This window comes from Haemorhous mexicanus, chromosome 3 (assembly GCF_027477595.1).
Source record: "Haemorhous mexicanus isolate bHaeMex1 chromosome 3, bHaeMex1.pri, whole genome shotgun sequence".
Lineage (NCBI taxonomy): Eukaryota > Metazoa > Chordata > Aves > Passeriformes > Fringillidae > Haemorhous > Haemorhous mexicanus.
In genome coordinates, this window is record NC_082343.1 from 4,586,638 (window position 1) to 4,601,514 (window position 14,877).

The window sequence follows — 14,877 nt, forward strand, 5'->3', positions numbered from 1 at the left end:
TTTAGTTTTAAAAGCATTTAATGACATCGCATATATTTAACAGATAGGGTAAAAGTCTAGAGGTACAGTTCGATACAACTGAAAGCCAGTTCCAGTACTACTCTTGACTACAGGCCCAGTCATTGAAAGTTCATTCCTATTAAATGTATTTTTTGATTGTGCAGTAAGATGAAAATTTTTCATTACAATAGTTACAGTGACAGAAATGCACACTATGTATCAAAGAGCAAGGTAATGTAGCAAAATTATAACACACAGTGCTGCAGCTGACAAGCAAGTAACCATTTGAGTAACATTACTTTTCCAGTAAATGCTTCAGTTCCACTTTTACACTTATTGATGATTTTAAAGGGTTTATTATACATCTAGTCTTATTATACTTTGTACTAGAATTATCTGAAACATACAATATAATGTATTTCGGAAAAAAAAAAAAAAAAAAAAAAAAGAAATTTGAAATTACAGCTTATTTAAAACTGTACCAGCCTGTTAATCCATCTTGAACACCAACATTCTCATCTGTCGTACTCGATGCGGGGACGCTTCGGGTGGTGTTAAACAAACCTTGGGCTGTGAGTCAATGCATACTTGCACTCTGTTACAGCAAAGAGAACACACTACCATTTGAATTCCTGTTAGAATCGCTGGGGAAGGCTCTACTAGCCAGGACTCAGCATAACAACCTTAACTGGAAGTGAATGCCTTTGAGAATTTGTACATTGGTTTCTCATGTGCACAGTAGATTCGAAAGCACCGCTGCCTTGCACACCAATAGCACTAGGAGTGGGTTATTTTCCAAGACAGCCTCACAAAATTGAGGAACAGTTTAAATATTAAGATCTAATCTACATTAACTTCATTTAAAAAAACAAAACAAAACAAACAAAAAAAAACCCAAAAAACCAAACAAAAACAAACCCCCAAAACCTGGTCCTCCCTCTCCTACAGAAGCTGCCCAATGCACCTCATACGTTTGTAACTTTAGATTCTTTTTTTTTTGTTGGCTTTTTTTATTTTAAAACGCTCTATAAATAAAAAAATGTCAATCACATTGAGGAACATGAGGCACAGAGAGTAACGTATTGGTTCTGAGCTCGCATGCTGGAATTCCACTGGAACGGTCAGAGAAGTGCAGTGTGTGGAGATGGAATTCACTTCTTTTTACCAAAAAGGCTGAATCTTTTCTCTTTGTCTTTCTCTTTGTCTTTCTCCCGCTTGCCAGGGCTGGACTCGCTGGTTATTGTGACACTGGCAGGCAGGGTCTGGGCACGGCTGGAGGCTGGAGTGCTCTGGGTGGTCGGAGACACTTCGATTTTGTCTGAAGAGATCGCTGATGTGATGGCCTGAATCCACGTGTTCATCTCCTCCTTCAAGAAGCCCCAAAGGCACAGAACTGTTACAACCAGCACACCCCTCTGACTCCCACGACAGTCCACAGACACAGGTGGAAATGCAAGGAAAACAGCCCCAGCTCATCCCCTCTGGCTGTGCACCCCCAGAGACACCTCCCAGAGGCTGTACCTGAGCAGCCCTGAGCCTGTGCATCACACAGAGTGCACAGCAGCTCTTAGCAGCTGCTTCTCCCCATGGCACAGCAGCACAGACAGCCCAGTAACAAACCATAAGAAAAACACACTTACATCGTCTTTGGCTTGGAAGAGGTATTCATTGCCATCAGTCAATCTGGAAAGAAAACACCATCACAAATTTAGCTCAGTAGTGGCCACAGTGCTTCAACTCCTGCTTGTTTGGCTCCAGCACATGAGCAGCCCAAGGCACGCAGGACTGCACTGCCAAATGCCCCCAACAACTTGCAGCCATGCACGTAGTAGCTCTGGGCTCTGGACATGCTCAGGGTGGTGCTCGTGTTCCCATGTGGCTGCTGGCTCAGTGTTTGCACTTTCAGGTACTGTTTTCTCCTTTGCAAAACACATTAGCAAAGTTTACTCAATACTTTCAAAAGAAAAATGTCACAGGCAGCACCCAGAGTTTTCATGGCTCCTGTGAAATCCTGCAAAATTGTGCAGCTGCTCTGCTCTTGTAGCTATGGTGGTGCTGCCTCGAGGTCCTGGTCTGAGTATTAGTGATGAGCAGCTGCCTCTCCTCACAGTGAAGGCCAGAGTCTCCCTTCTGTGTGATTCCTGTGCTGATTTTACTCAGGTGGTTTAAATGGGATACATTTAACAATGTATGTTATGACGATACATAGAAATGAAAAAACAAATGAATATCACCAGAACAAGCAGGAGGCACGGGCAGCAGGAGCTCTGCTGCAGGTTTCCCCATCTTTCCCAACAAAAAGCAAGCATTTTAACAACTCTTTATGAAATAAAATTAAGGATTAAATAGTAAAATAACAGTGCTTGAGTAAAGGAAATATCTACATGCAAGTAACCAAGGGGCCTGATGCAGATGATGGAGCACTGGGAAAATAGGGCAATTGGTTTTTCTGCCTAACTTTGGATTTGGAACAGCATATACTTCCATTAGCAATTCTGAGTGGTTTAAAATAGTCCAAAGGATGAATCACGTAGCTGCAGGCCTGTCTTCAAGAAAGGTACATTTCCCTAAATATTTGCTATATATTTCCACGTTTATTTTCTACAAAGCAAATTTTCCCCAGATAGGGAGTCTCTGATCTTTAGAGGATTCCTGTACCAATATAAAATTACACCACCGCCCCTGCTCTGCCAAAAAACCCCAAAACACCTTTGTTGGAACACATGACCCAATCAGTTCATAAAGTAAGTCTTCTTTGACAGGATTACCTCACAGCTGTGCAATTATAAATATTTTTTAACTGTTGGCACCTAGAAGACTGTTCAGTAAACCAAAGAGTTTCCCAAGGAAAAAGCATTTTTTAAAACTTTTAAGCAACAGGTCTTTCACTTGTTTGAGTGAAATGGTCTGTAACTATATGTTCCAGACCTGAATATGTGAGATCTCTTCAGTAGTCTCCCAAATTCATACTGAAAAAATTAAACAAGAGGCTTGATTTGGAAAAGAGCAGAACTATGGTCACTGCTCTCCACCAGTTCCAGAAGGAGCAGCTGAAAAACCCAGCCCTGTGAAATGCAGGCCCCCATCTGCAGGCACACATATCTGGTCTTGTCCCAGATGAAAATGCTCTGGGTACTGCAACACTGTCCTGTGCTGGCTCGCTCTGATGAACAGAGCACAGCTCAGGGATAGAAAGAGCTTGCTCAGAAAAGCAGGGGCTGCAGTTAGCATTCATGGTCAGCTCCTGGGCTGGGTTTCCCAGTGAACACACCCACCATGGCTTTCCCCAAGGGCAGAGCACTACCCAGGTTTACCTGAGCTTGAACACATGCTTCTTCTTCTTGTAATCGACCGCTACTTCGCAGACTGCGTCCTTCAAGCTGACGGGGATCTCGTTGTGGTAAGGGATGCCAGAAGCAGCAGCTTTTGAGTCCTTGTAGAAGCCCATCTCTTGGTTGTTTATGACACAGTACACGTTATGCCATGACCTTTGAGACATGGGAAACAACAAGAGCAGTTATAAATCCAATCCTCCCACCTGCAGAACTGGAGAAACCAAACATCATTACTTCTGTAAGTTAATGGAGATTGGTTGTGTGAGGATGTGAATACAGCCTATGCTGTCCCATGAACTGCAGACAGGGAATTCTTTCATGGAAGCACAGCTTCAAGACAAAAGCCAAAGGGAACCGAGATTCCCAGATCTCCCTGTGACAGCACATCAGCCTGTCCTCACAGTGGGAGGACTGTTTGGCGGACTGGGTACTTTGCATTCTTGAGACAGAAAATGATTGACCTTTTAATGGCAGTGCTCTGTTGTAGAAAGAATTCTCACTGTGCTGCAAAATGTGAATGGAATGGAACGGACCGTGTGTGAAGTCCTTGATTGACACAAATACTCTTAGTGGCATCATCCACCTCATTCTCTAATAGAACTGTGAAACTTAACAATTACTGGAAATAGGAATACCCAGACATGGTACTGGTGGCTGTCACTGCCTCAAAGATGTTGTCTGGTGTGAGCAACTGCAGTGGCACAAAAATCCTGGTACTGCTGAACTCACTTGAGATCTCAGCTCTGCCAAGTGCTTTGGCTCCAGCCAAATCCCACAGATGTTGCTGCAGCTCAGCACTTGCTGTAAACATTTCCCTTGTCAGTCAAGTCATAAATCTGGTTTCAAAAGCTCTCTCAGGCCAGTCAGCTTTTTCAACACAGACAAATCTCAAAGTTCTGCCTATTTGAGACCTGCAGGGCATTCCTCGGGAATGGAATTGACTATGGTGCACCAATCGTCCTCTGTTCATGCTGAACAGATTACAGAGTAGGTGGAAAGTGGTAATGTGCAAATAGAAAATGTCAGAAGAATATGAACATTTCTAGTCTCACACCTACGTGGTTTTCTTTTCTTGTGGTAACGTACAACTTGAGAGATCTGGAATCAAATCCCACTACTGCCACAAATCCATCATGTGGAGTGGGAAAGTTGTGGTATCTCTCTGCCTCAGTTTTCCACCTGACAAATGTGGCCAACGCTGCCTTTTGTACCAAATATCTCCAGACTGCAGTTCTCCACATGCAGTGTTCAGCCCTGCAGCCCCAGCCCTACAGCAACAAGAGCCTGGGAGGTCTCTGGGAGCTGAGAGAAGGCTGGAGATGGCGTGTGCCATCTTGGGCAGAGCCCTGGGCTGCCCTGCCTGTGTTCCACATGGGGCGCTGTACCTGCTGGAGGCTTTCTTGCTGTGTGTCTCCCACTCGTGCTTGCGGTGTAAGAAGCCCTCCATCTGGGCCGAGGGGATCTCCTGCGTTTTGGCCGGGAGGGTTGCAGCAGTCTGGGCCTGAACGCCGCTCTTGGCTTTGCGGTCTGACGTCGGGGAAGGAATGGGACTGGACTCTTTGGAACTCGTCCTCTGTTCTGCAGCTCCATTGACCATTTCGTTGGTTTCTGCAGTTTCTGCCACCTAGGAACAGTGGAGAACACGTTCAGCCAGAAGGCCCCAGCACTGAGGCGTTCTGCAGTTAATCTGTCTCCCTGCACAACGTGGCTGTGTATAAACTTTGCCTGGACAATGACACAGGCCAGTAAGTTCTTTCTCGCACTCCATGGAGACACAGGAGGCCAAGGAAATTAGAAGGTAGGAATGGATTAGTACCCATTTTATAGGTGGAGAGACGGGAAAATAAAAGCAGCTGAACATCAGTGTGAATTTTACTGTGCTTTGCTCTGCTGGTCAATTCTTTTATATATTGTTATTCCTAGAATGAGAGCATTCGATTCTGTTGCTAAGTACTCAAATGTTTGGAACAGTAACAATCACACTTTCTGCAAACCTAGAGGAACAGTAGAAGTTATACACATCAGCCACCTTAAGTACATTTATGGCATTACTGGGGCATTAAAGGTCCATAAAAGGTATTAACTATGAGTCAGCAGAGAAAGATGTCACAATCGCCCAGGAGCATTTACAAAAATGTGTGCAATTGATTTGTTTCTGTAAAAGCTCCTTTCCCGCTTTCCCCGTTCCCCTAGTGACACAACAAAATCAAAACATGCAGAAATTAGAAAGATTACACCATGCATCTCCACCATCCCAGTTAGGATATTGGATCGTAAAGACAAGGGGAATGAGGTCACGTGTCAATTGATCGAGGTCTGGTTCAGACTGGCGTTATTAGGTGGATTGGATTTTGGTTAAAGGAACTGAAAACCACCACAGTCACACAGCATCACACAGCTATTTACCCCCAAACAAAGACAGAACCAAGGCCTTGCCCATCACTTGCTTTGTTGGTCGCGTTGCCTGGCGCACTGGGATCGATAGCCTAGAGAGCAGCCGTGTTTCCAGCAGCTCTCACTGGTCAAGCTGGCGACGTCTTCAGGAGCCATTCATCCAAAAATCATTTAAATTGGAATCCTAATGGCTATAAGCTTTTGAAATGCAGCTTGGTCCCAGTTTTTTTTTGTTTTCTTGTACCATTACTTTGACGTGTAGAGCCGTTGGTAGCAGCTCAGGAGTTACACAACCAGTGTGTAGTATTATTATTAGCAAGTTACTAAAGCTCAGTGCTGCTAATGCTCTAGTAGATTACAAACATTCTGGACTGGTTTTATGCAGACAAGCAGGTTTTTGTGAATGGCACAATAATTAGACATTCCTACTTCTGCACATGGCCTGGACAAATCAAAAGCAGCCAAATTATTATGCAACAAACTCAATTTTGCCACCGTTTGCTAGAACTTCTTACACCTGCCCAGTATCCATTATTGTGCCTCACACCTTGTACCTCACCATTGGCCTATAAAGATCTGAGTGTTAGCTTGCTCTGACCATGGGAAGGATTGGTTAACTGCCTTTAGCAACCTAAACCTCCAGAGTACAGACACTATGCCCTTAAACAGGGAGAGACTCACAGCTCACATTGCACTTCAGTCAGATCTGGTTTACCCTGTCCCTAAAGACACACAGCCTTGCACTGCCCCTTTACAATTAGGATCAATCTAAGCCATCAACCCTCACTACTTGTACCCAAATCTCAAAGTATAACAAAAATGTTGCATTAAAGCGGGGGAGAGGGTAAATAGATGAGGCTGAAGTTTATCCAAACATGGCCAGAACACAGGTAGTGGAATGAACAACCCCTGAGTCACCATTCATCACCCGTGTCCACCACTCACGGCCAGCAGAGCCCTTCAAGAGCAAGGAGAGCCATTTGCACACCTTTCTGTCCAGTGACAGCTCCTGAACCTCAAGCTCTGCTTTGCTGCTGGCTGGAGCCCTGTCTGAGGGACCTGACACCTCTTACCAGCACTGAGGAATCACACAGCCCACAGCAACTCATCTCCACGGCTTAAATAAACTCCCCAGAAATACCTGGCCCCTGCACTGACACAGAAAGCAGTGCATTTGCTGGAGCAGTACCAGCCAGATGTGAAAACAGGACTGCTTTGGGGATACCTAGAAACCCTAATCTGAGTTAAACCAGACCAGCACAGCCAGCAGCCACTGCACAGCTGCTCAACCTCTTTTATGGGAAATAATATGGAATTCAGTGCTACAACCCTGTGGCTTTGAAAAGTAACAGCCAACTTTAATTACATCATCAGACCTGCACCTTCTACGTCAAATTCTACCGGTTGTAAAAGGGCTATGAAAAGCTTTTCTGATGCTCTTTCAGGTTTTATTTCCTTTCACGTGTTATCTACAATTAACAGAAAACAAGCAAAATAAATCATGAACAGCTCTGCAAAGGATGTGTCATGAAAACGGAGAAAAAACAGGAGCTGAACACACTTCAATGGAAACATGCGTGGGGCATGCGGAGACAACGCCACGGAGGACAAACATCAAACTCCTGTTACAACACAACAGGTCTCGTGTACGTGATACAGTTCTCTCAGTGGGGCCTGAGGGGTTAGTTGGAAGTGCTTTAGTGGCTACAGGCTACTCTGGAAATCTTTAAAGGAGGACTGGGACATGCAACAAGACAGGTGGTGACAATGACACAGGTGCCCCTTTGGTTTTTGCAGTGCTTGAAGCAACATCTGCTCAGTTCATCGACTCAAGGCTCTGCCCCACAGCTGCCTGCTTCAGATGCAAAGATATGCCAGCCCCTGGGCTCTTCTGTCAAAAGGACATTCCTAATGCCTTTAGCCAGACCCACAGGCTGCAATAAAGGTGAAATCCTACTCTTCTAGTGCCTGAAATGATGACTTTAATTAATGACTTACTTTTTCTTCATCATCATAAAAGTGGAATTTTTACTTAAGTGTACTAATACAAATTAAAAAAATCTATCTCTAGAAATTCCTTCTACAGACTACTTTTTTCACAAAATACATGTGAAGGCTCTGCAGATGGTGGAGTCTGAAGCTACAGCTATCCTGCCCTGGGAACTGACACACTTTCGAGGCACAGGGCAGCCACCAGAGCATCCCCATAAATTCATACGGAATTTTTAAAAGCATTAAGAAGCTACATGTTGTTATCCTGACAAAAGAAAAAAAAAACAAAACAAAACAAAACATGCATCATGAAGTGGAAAGACAAAAGTACAGTTACTGAAGCACATCCTTTCAATCACTGCTCTCAGTTCACAAGCTCAGTCCACACAGAACAATCCAGCTGCACTGCTCAGCCAGTTGTCAGAAACCAAAATTCTGAGCAACAGCAGCACATCTTGTGCCTCTCTGACACAGCTCTGTACACCCAAGGTATTGCAACACAGGACTCGACAAACTGAGCTTGGAAGTTCTCATGGAAGACTGAAGTGCAGATGGCAAAGATGAACATGGAAATGCATCATGTAGCATGGCAATAAAACAAAATTTCAAAAGAAGCAAACAGGTGATGTATAAGGCTGTGCTAACCAACAAGATGATTATCTGGGATGTACTTGAAGATCACCTTACATTCCCTGCCACAACTGTAGAGAATTTATAAACATTAGAATGTGCAACAGCTCACTTCAGGGCAGAATGCTAAAGAAGAACCAAATGGTTTTATTTCCAGAAAGAGAAAGATGGAACTGCTGTGTACTGGGGAGCATTGGCAGAGTCTGTGTGCAGACTCAGACCTAACTAGGATGGGCTTCTTAAAGCTGAACTTGTGCTGAAAGGCATTTCCTGCCAGAGCCCTCAGCTGGGACTCGTGTTTGCTCTGCAGCACTGTAAGAGCCCCGATATCCACAGATCCCAGCCTGCCAGGAGCCTTTCCTGCACTGATTGTGACCCCAGAGAGCCAGGCTCCGCAACAAAGAGAAGTGTCCTTTCACTCAAAGCTTTAACTGAAACAAGGAGGCTCTGCAGGAAGGGGGAGGGAGGGGAGCCAGATTCAGCTCCTGTGTTGCTTTAACTCCAGGGACATTTACTGGCATTGTCATGGCTGCACGTGAGGATTCTTGGCATGCATCCTGACTCCACTGGGACACCCCCTGTCAAGAAGGAGCGAGTAAGCCTATGGAGCATTCAGCCTGCACCTATGTAAAATAAAGAGCTGGGATCTTAGACAGTGTATTTTATTTAGTTTTTAAAAGAAAGCATCACATCCTCTCCCCAAGGGGTTACACCCTACTCTCATTTACACCCCTGCCTCTCTGGTGCCCGGAAATAAAATTGCTGTAGTGCCATCTGGACAGGACTGAGGCCAAAAGGGGGCCCAACACAGCAAATCACAACCCTGCATGAGGACTAAACTCCCAGATAAATCTAGATACTGGTCTTGAACGGTTTATTTCACGTTTATTTGTCTCTGCAGTCAATGAGTCCATTCTGCATGGAATGTTATACAAACTAACCTTAAAGGCTTTTATTTGTCCACAGTCACACTCCCCCCCTCCCAGCCCTTCCTGCCCAGCTCACTCATGTGGATTATCTTTGGCCTGGTACATAACTCTTGCTAATGCAGCTGATTTAATAAAGTTGCCGTGCTGAGACCTGTTAGTATAACTCGATGCGTCATACCTGTCAGGTCCTAGTGCTCTTCTTCATTAGGATGTAATCTCATTACATCTCAATTACTCATATAAAGGACGCTTTCGCTGGAAAATCTTAATGCTATTAGCGACATGAAAAACTCACAGTAAATAACATGAAATAAATGTGTCACCTTAAAGCAACTGAGTGTCAGTGGGGAGATTCAAATAAACAAAGATTAAAGTGAAGCAAATATATGTCCAAGGGGCTGCTAATTAAATAAAAGTCAACTGATGGGAAGGAAGAGAAAAGCAGCAGGGAAATCTGAAGCCAAAAGATTAAACCAGTACCAGTAAACCATACTGAAAAAAGGTTTCTGTTGCTGCAAGTGATTCTGTGGCTCACAGTCCAGACCACGAGCGGTCATTGGCTGTCCGTCTGCTAATAAAGTTTTTGTAGTTTTGGTAGGTTTGGGAGCGGTAACTAACCCGTGGAGATTCCTGGTCTGAGGGCAAACCGTTTTGGGAAACTTGTTCTCCTTTTGTCCCATCCCTGTTGGAGAGAGGAAAAAGAAAAGAAATTGTATAAGGTTCTTGGAAGTCACCCATCTTGTTCAACAAAATGAGATTTTCTTACAGAATATTAATTTAAGAAATCCAAGTATGTTCCTAAAATCCTCAGGCCCAACTGAATAAATCCAGTGTGAAGTGAGATTTAACCGGACTTTACTGACAATTACCTTACAAATAAACCTCCTCCTATCACATAAGCAATTTAATAAATGGCTTAAAATCTGTAAATGATGCTCATCAAAGAAAAAAGCCAAGTTGGTTCAGAAACTGCAATTCATGGCCCAGAGGACAAAAGCAGCATTCCCACTTTTGGGCCAGGGATGCCTCAGCAGTGACAGCTGGTAGAAAATGGGAATTTGGCACGGAATCAGGGGTTTGGGAGAGGTCCTGTCCCCATAAAGAACCAAGCCTTCTAACAAGGGCCATGTTACAAACCCATACAACCTCCTCTCCTTTCACAGCACATTTTCAGCCCAAGGGTTTCCCAAGGGAAGTGCAGAGTCCAGCTCACCATTGCTGCTGGGAGTCTCCATCCTCTGCAACCTTGGGCTCCGGAGTGGGCGGCTGCCTCTTCCGCTCCTCCTCCTCTTGCTGCCGACGCACTTCCAGCAGTTCCAGCTGGGAGAGGAAACATTTTTTATTTAAAAACACTGCTCATTTTTTGTGGGGTGTTATAGAAACTAACAACAACTCTGTATGGTTTTCTGGAACATTACTGAAATTAAAGTGAATGGGGATAAAATTGGAAGGCATCAGGCTTTAAAACCATTTGTGGCACTGAATGTGTCAGGGAGGGCATCAGCATCAGACCCTCTGACAGCAGCTCTCCAGTGGCCACGTCTATTTTCCAACTCATTCTATTAGAACAAAACCCAGACAAACAAGAAAACAGCCCAAGTTATTAAAATATCCAAAAGTGACATCTTCTTGTCTGCTTGCCAAACACAGAAATAAAATGTTTCCTGTCTGAATCCCTGAAATTACCCATCCCCATAAAACCAGCCTGATTTGTGAAGATGCTGAGAAACTCCAGTTCCTTTTGTCTGCAGCTGTGACACCCAGTGTGTGTGAGAACCCAGGCCACTTCAGCTGCAGTGTCTAAAGCCAAGTTGTTCTCCAAATACGGTAAAATGCTCTCCAAGCATTAATGACCGACACTGCAGTTGTGTTCAAATTGGGGTTTGGGTTTTTTTTGCTCATTGTGTCTTCCTAGAGGACAATACAGCCTTGCACTGGAGCAGTCACAACACAACAAACATCACTGTCACTGCCCCCTTCCCACCACTGTCATCTTTAACCAAAAATAACTGGCCAACCAGTACAGCAGAGGGCTGGAGCAAACTGTTCAGCTCTGAAATTTCCTTCTGGGTCACCACTCCCAGGCCTGAGACAGCTCCTGCTTACTCTTAAGGTCATTTATCATTTATGCTTTTTCCTTGCAGATTGCTGAGTTCAAATTAACCAGAGAGGGTTTTTAGTATGGCTGGAAGTAGGAAACTTCAGGCTCTGTGTGGTTGGCTGAGGTCGATCAACAACCAACCAAGAAATGAAGACCAAGTTGGTGATGCTGGGAACTGTTCCAAAGCACCAGGAGGGGCCAGGGAGGTTCAGACACTCACCGTGGTCAGTCTCTCCAGCGCTGCAAACCTCTCGTCCCAGGTAGCTGCGGATTTCTCAAACGCTTCGTGCCGCTTGATTAATTTCTCCACCTCATCCACGCTCTGCCCTATCTCACGACTGGACAGGTAGGGCTCCTGTCCCAGCAGCCAGGCCTCAGCCACACTTGCATCTCTGGAGAACTGGTGCACCTCCAAAACTGAGCAGAGAGGGCACAGGGGTCAGTGCCATTAATGTCACAAAGAAGAGCATCATGGCAGCTTTGGGATTTATCTAAACAGCTCAGGGAACAAAGTACATGCACTTGGCTAGTGCCTGTTCAGTGAAACTGGTCACTGAAAAGACTGACATTTCTCCTACTGGCTTTGCTGTAGGAAAAATGCAAGTTTCATTGTGCAAACTTAGTGTGGTTTTCTGTTCTAATCTGCTGTAACCTACTATTTTCAGCATAGAAATTGGAATGTGACACCTGCAAATACAGTAGAGCTCCTGCATCGAGCTCCAAATTTGATTATATAGAGCAAGACCTCTTGGTTTCAAACTCATTATTTAACAACAAACAGGTGTGAACCTTGCAGCTATTCCAGCACAAACACACTTCCAAGCACTCTAACAGAAAAGTGGGGAGCTGCAGGTTTTTTTCAATGCTCAGAAAGGCACAATGAAGAAAGTTAGATATGGCCCAGCCCAAAAGAAATACAAGAGCGTCCTTACTCAGTCTCAGCCACTCCCATCTGTCTTCCCATTTGTCAATCATTTCTTTTCTCTTTTCTGTCAGCTGCAGGAGCTTTTCCTTGATCTGGATGGAGAGCAGAGAGCAGGGCTGTTACACAAGCACCAGGCAGTAGTTCCCCCCAGCCCTGCACTGACAGACACTGCACAAATTCCTCAGGAAGTGACTTCACCGTGCAAACAACAGCTGGTTTTCTCTTCCAAGTATAAATAAATGTGACATTTCCATTAAAATATCACATTTGCATAAGCATTCAGTGTCTGTTAAAAGCTACAGCACACAGAGTATTTGATAAAAGGGTGTAATGGGCAAACAAATGTAAATAGTGCAATCAGGCACTGAATCTTCTGCCCTTTTCCAGTGAATAATGCAAAATAATAATAATAATGCTGCTCAGGGCTGTTGCAGAAGCTCTCCCCTTCCTGAGAGGGAAGTGCCTCACAATGTTTGGTTACCCTCCCTTCCCCAAAGGGAGGCAGGAGAAGCAAGGGCTGAGCCTCTATCCTCTGGCCTAGACACCTCAGAAAATAAATCAAGGCTTTCAGCAGTTGGATATGGTTCTCTTAATATTCCTTGAATTTAGTCCCTACACAACAAACATTTTCCTGCTCATTCCCCTGGCAGGCCTCTCCACAGCATTCCATTTCCCCTGCAGGAAGTTCAGCCTGTCTCACTGCTGCTTCTGCCTTTGATTAAGGAAGACACCTTTCCATCCCAGAGACATTCTCTGCAGAATGGAATGCAACAACTTCTTTGAATTTTTGGGGCTGAAAATGACACTTTAAATCTCAGTATCACCTCTGTTACCCACCATGAATTACCAGAGTGAAGTTATACCCTGATTTCCCAACAGCACATAAATGTACTTGTCCCTAAGGTGACACTTGTCATTACTCCTCTGTGGGTGACACAGGGCAGGTTTCTCCCTTGTAAAGAACCTCCAGGAGCCCGTGGCTGTATGCAGGGAACACAGTACCTCCTCAGATGCATAGTGTTTCCTGGCCAGCAGAGACTTGCCAAGCTCAATGCACGTAGTGAAGCTGTCATTTCGGGCATCAATTTCTGCTTTGATCCCCTGGTGATTGTTCATGAGCAGTTCCACAGATGAAACATCCCTAAAATGACCAGAAACACGGATTTCGGATTCAACAGCTGCTACATTTTTAAAACTGACCCACAACTCCACATGGAAAAAATTGGTTCTCAGATTGTCTTTGTAGTTCAGGAAGCTTTTCCCAAGGAACAGCACCATTCTGGCCTGAATCAGAGATCAAATAACCTCAGTGTGAGACCAAATCTCTCTGGGTACAATTTTCCATGGCAATTATTCCAGCAGCCACCCACATGAGCAAGTTGCTGCAGCAGCAGGCTCTGAAAGCCACTCTCAGTGATGAGAGTAGTGACACCCTACAGATGTTCCTCAGGTGACAGATGTTCCTCAGCCTTATCTTTGGATGGAGAAGGGATGCCTTGCATTACCTCGGCTTTTCCTGGGCTTCTATCTGCCGGATAACGTCTTCCATCCAGAGCATGAGGTCCCGAACCATGCTGAAGAAGCGGAATTTGTCTCCTGTGTCCACCAGCCTCACCCTGCGGCCCTCACAGGCATCCAGCAGTGCCTTCCACGCCTCCAGGACCTCGTTTTCCCTCTTCTGGATGTCATCAGCCTTGTCCCCTGCGTAGGCAGCCTGGAGGCGCGCTGCATCCTCCTGCAGCTGTCGCACCTGCAGCAGGGTGGGAGAGACAAAGCCATCAGTGGGCTTGTGACTCCTGAGTCACAACTACAGGGACACTTATCTGCTAATTCCTCACCTGAGGGGCTTTCTAAAGTCACTGCAAATGGATTAGGTCTGTTCACACTAGAAAGGTCTGTGCTGTTAGTGAGGCAGTATTATCCCTCAGAGAACACTGTAGGGTCAAGGGATAGCAAAGATTTGCCACTGCCTGAACTCGCTGTGAGACACAATGCCAAAATCAAGTGTCTGTTACATGTCAGGGCAAATGGGGACCATTTTCATCATCTAATTCCCTTCCTCTCATACAAGGGACAAAAGCACCTGGGAACTCCATATCCAAACCACTACTGCAGCTGACAGAGGATATTTTTCAAAAATGTAGATAATGACTTCAAAGAGAAGAAAGTGTGGAAATATTAAGAATCTTCTACTATTAGAAATCTTTTCCTTTCAAACACTGTCTTGGGATGGCAAATGATAATTCCTGACTGTTTTCCATATTTTGCAAGCCAGGAAACATTCCATTAGCTTTTGTCTAATAATTAATTTTTTTTAATATCAAATCAACAGCCTTCTACCTACAGGCACAGAGACCATGCCTCTCTCAAAATGATCCACCTTGGTGCTCTGGCTGTTTCACCCAGAAATTATCCTAAGTGCCTTCCCCACAGCTCTGTGCTGTGATTACATATTCCATCACTTAGGTCTTGATTATAATTACATTTTGAGAGACTGGGATTGATGTTTTGTGAATGACTCCCATTTTCTGTGTAAAATCTACAGCTTCTGAAAGCAAAATACCTGGAAAA

At 44.7% G+C, this 14,877-nt stretch overlaps 1 protein-coding gene across 3 annotated transcripts in view; it reads right to left on the minus strand.

Annotated features, from left to right (window-relative positions):
- Positions 1–14,877, minus strand: part of SPTBN1 (spectrin beta, non-erythrocytic 1) — a 116,154-nt gene continuing 101,277 nt past the window's right edge. For all 3 annotated transcript variants that reach the window (XM_059840571.1, XM_059840572.1, XM_059840573.1), the window contains 10 exons: positions 13,812–14,056; positions 13,309–13,447; positions 12,314–12,398; positions 11,602–11,798; positions 10,494–10,600; positions 9,899–9,962; positions 4,721–4,959; positions 3,315–3,488; positions 1,641–1,683; positions 1–1,367 (listed from right to left, as the gene is read on the minus strand). In XM_059840571.1, the coding sequence (XP_059696554.1) occupies positions 1,152–1,367; positions 1,641–1,683; positions 3,315–3,488; positions 4,721–4,959; positions 9,899–9,962; positions 10,494–10,600; positions 11,602–11,798; positions 12,314–12,398; positions 13,309–13,447; positions 13,812–14,056 (1,509 nt within the window). In that variant the 3' untranslated portion in view covers positions 1–1,151. The remainder of the gene's footprint in view (positions 1,368–1,640; positions 1,684–3,314; positions 3,489–4,720; positions 4,960–9,898; positions 9,963–10,493; positions 10,601–11,601; positions 11,799–12,313; positions 12,399–13,308; positions 13,448–13,811; positions 14,057–14,877) is intronic.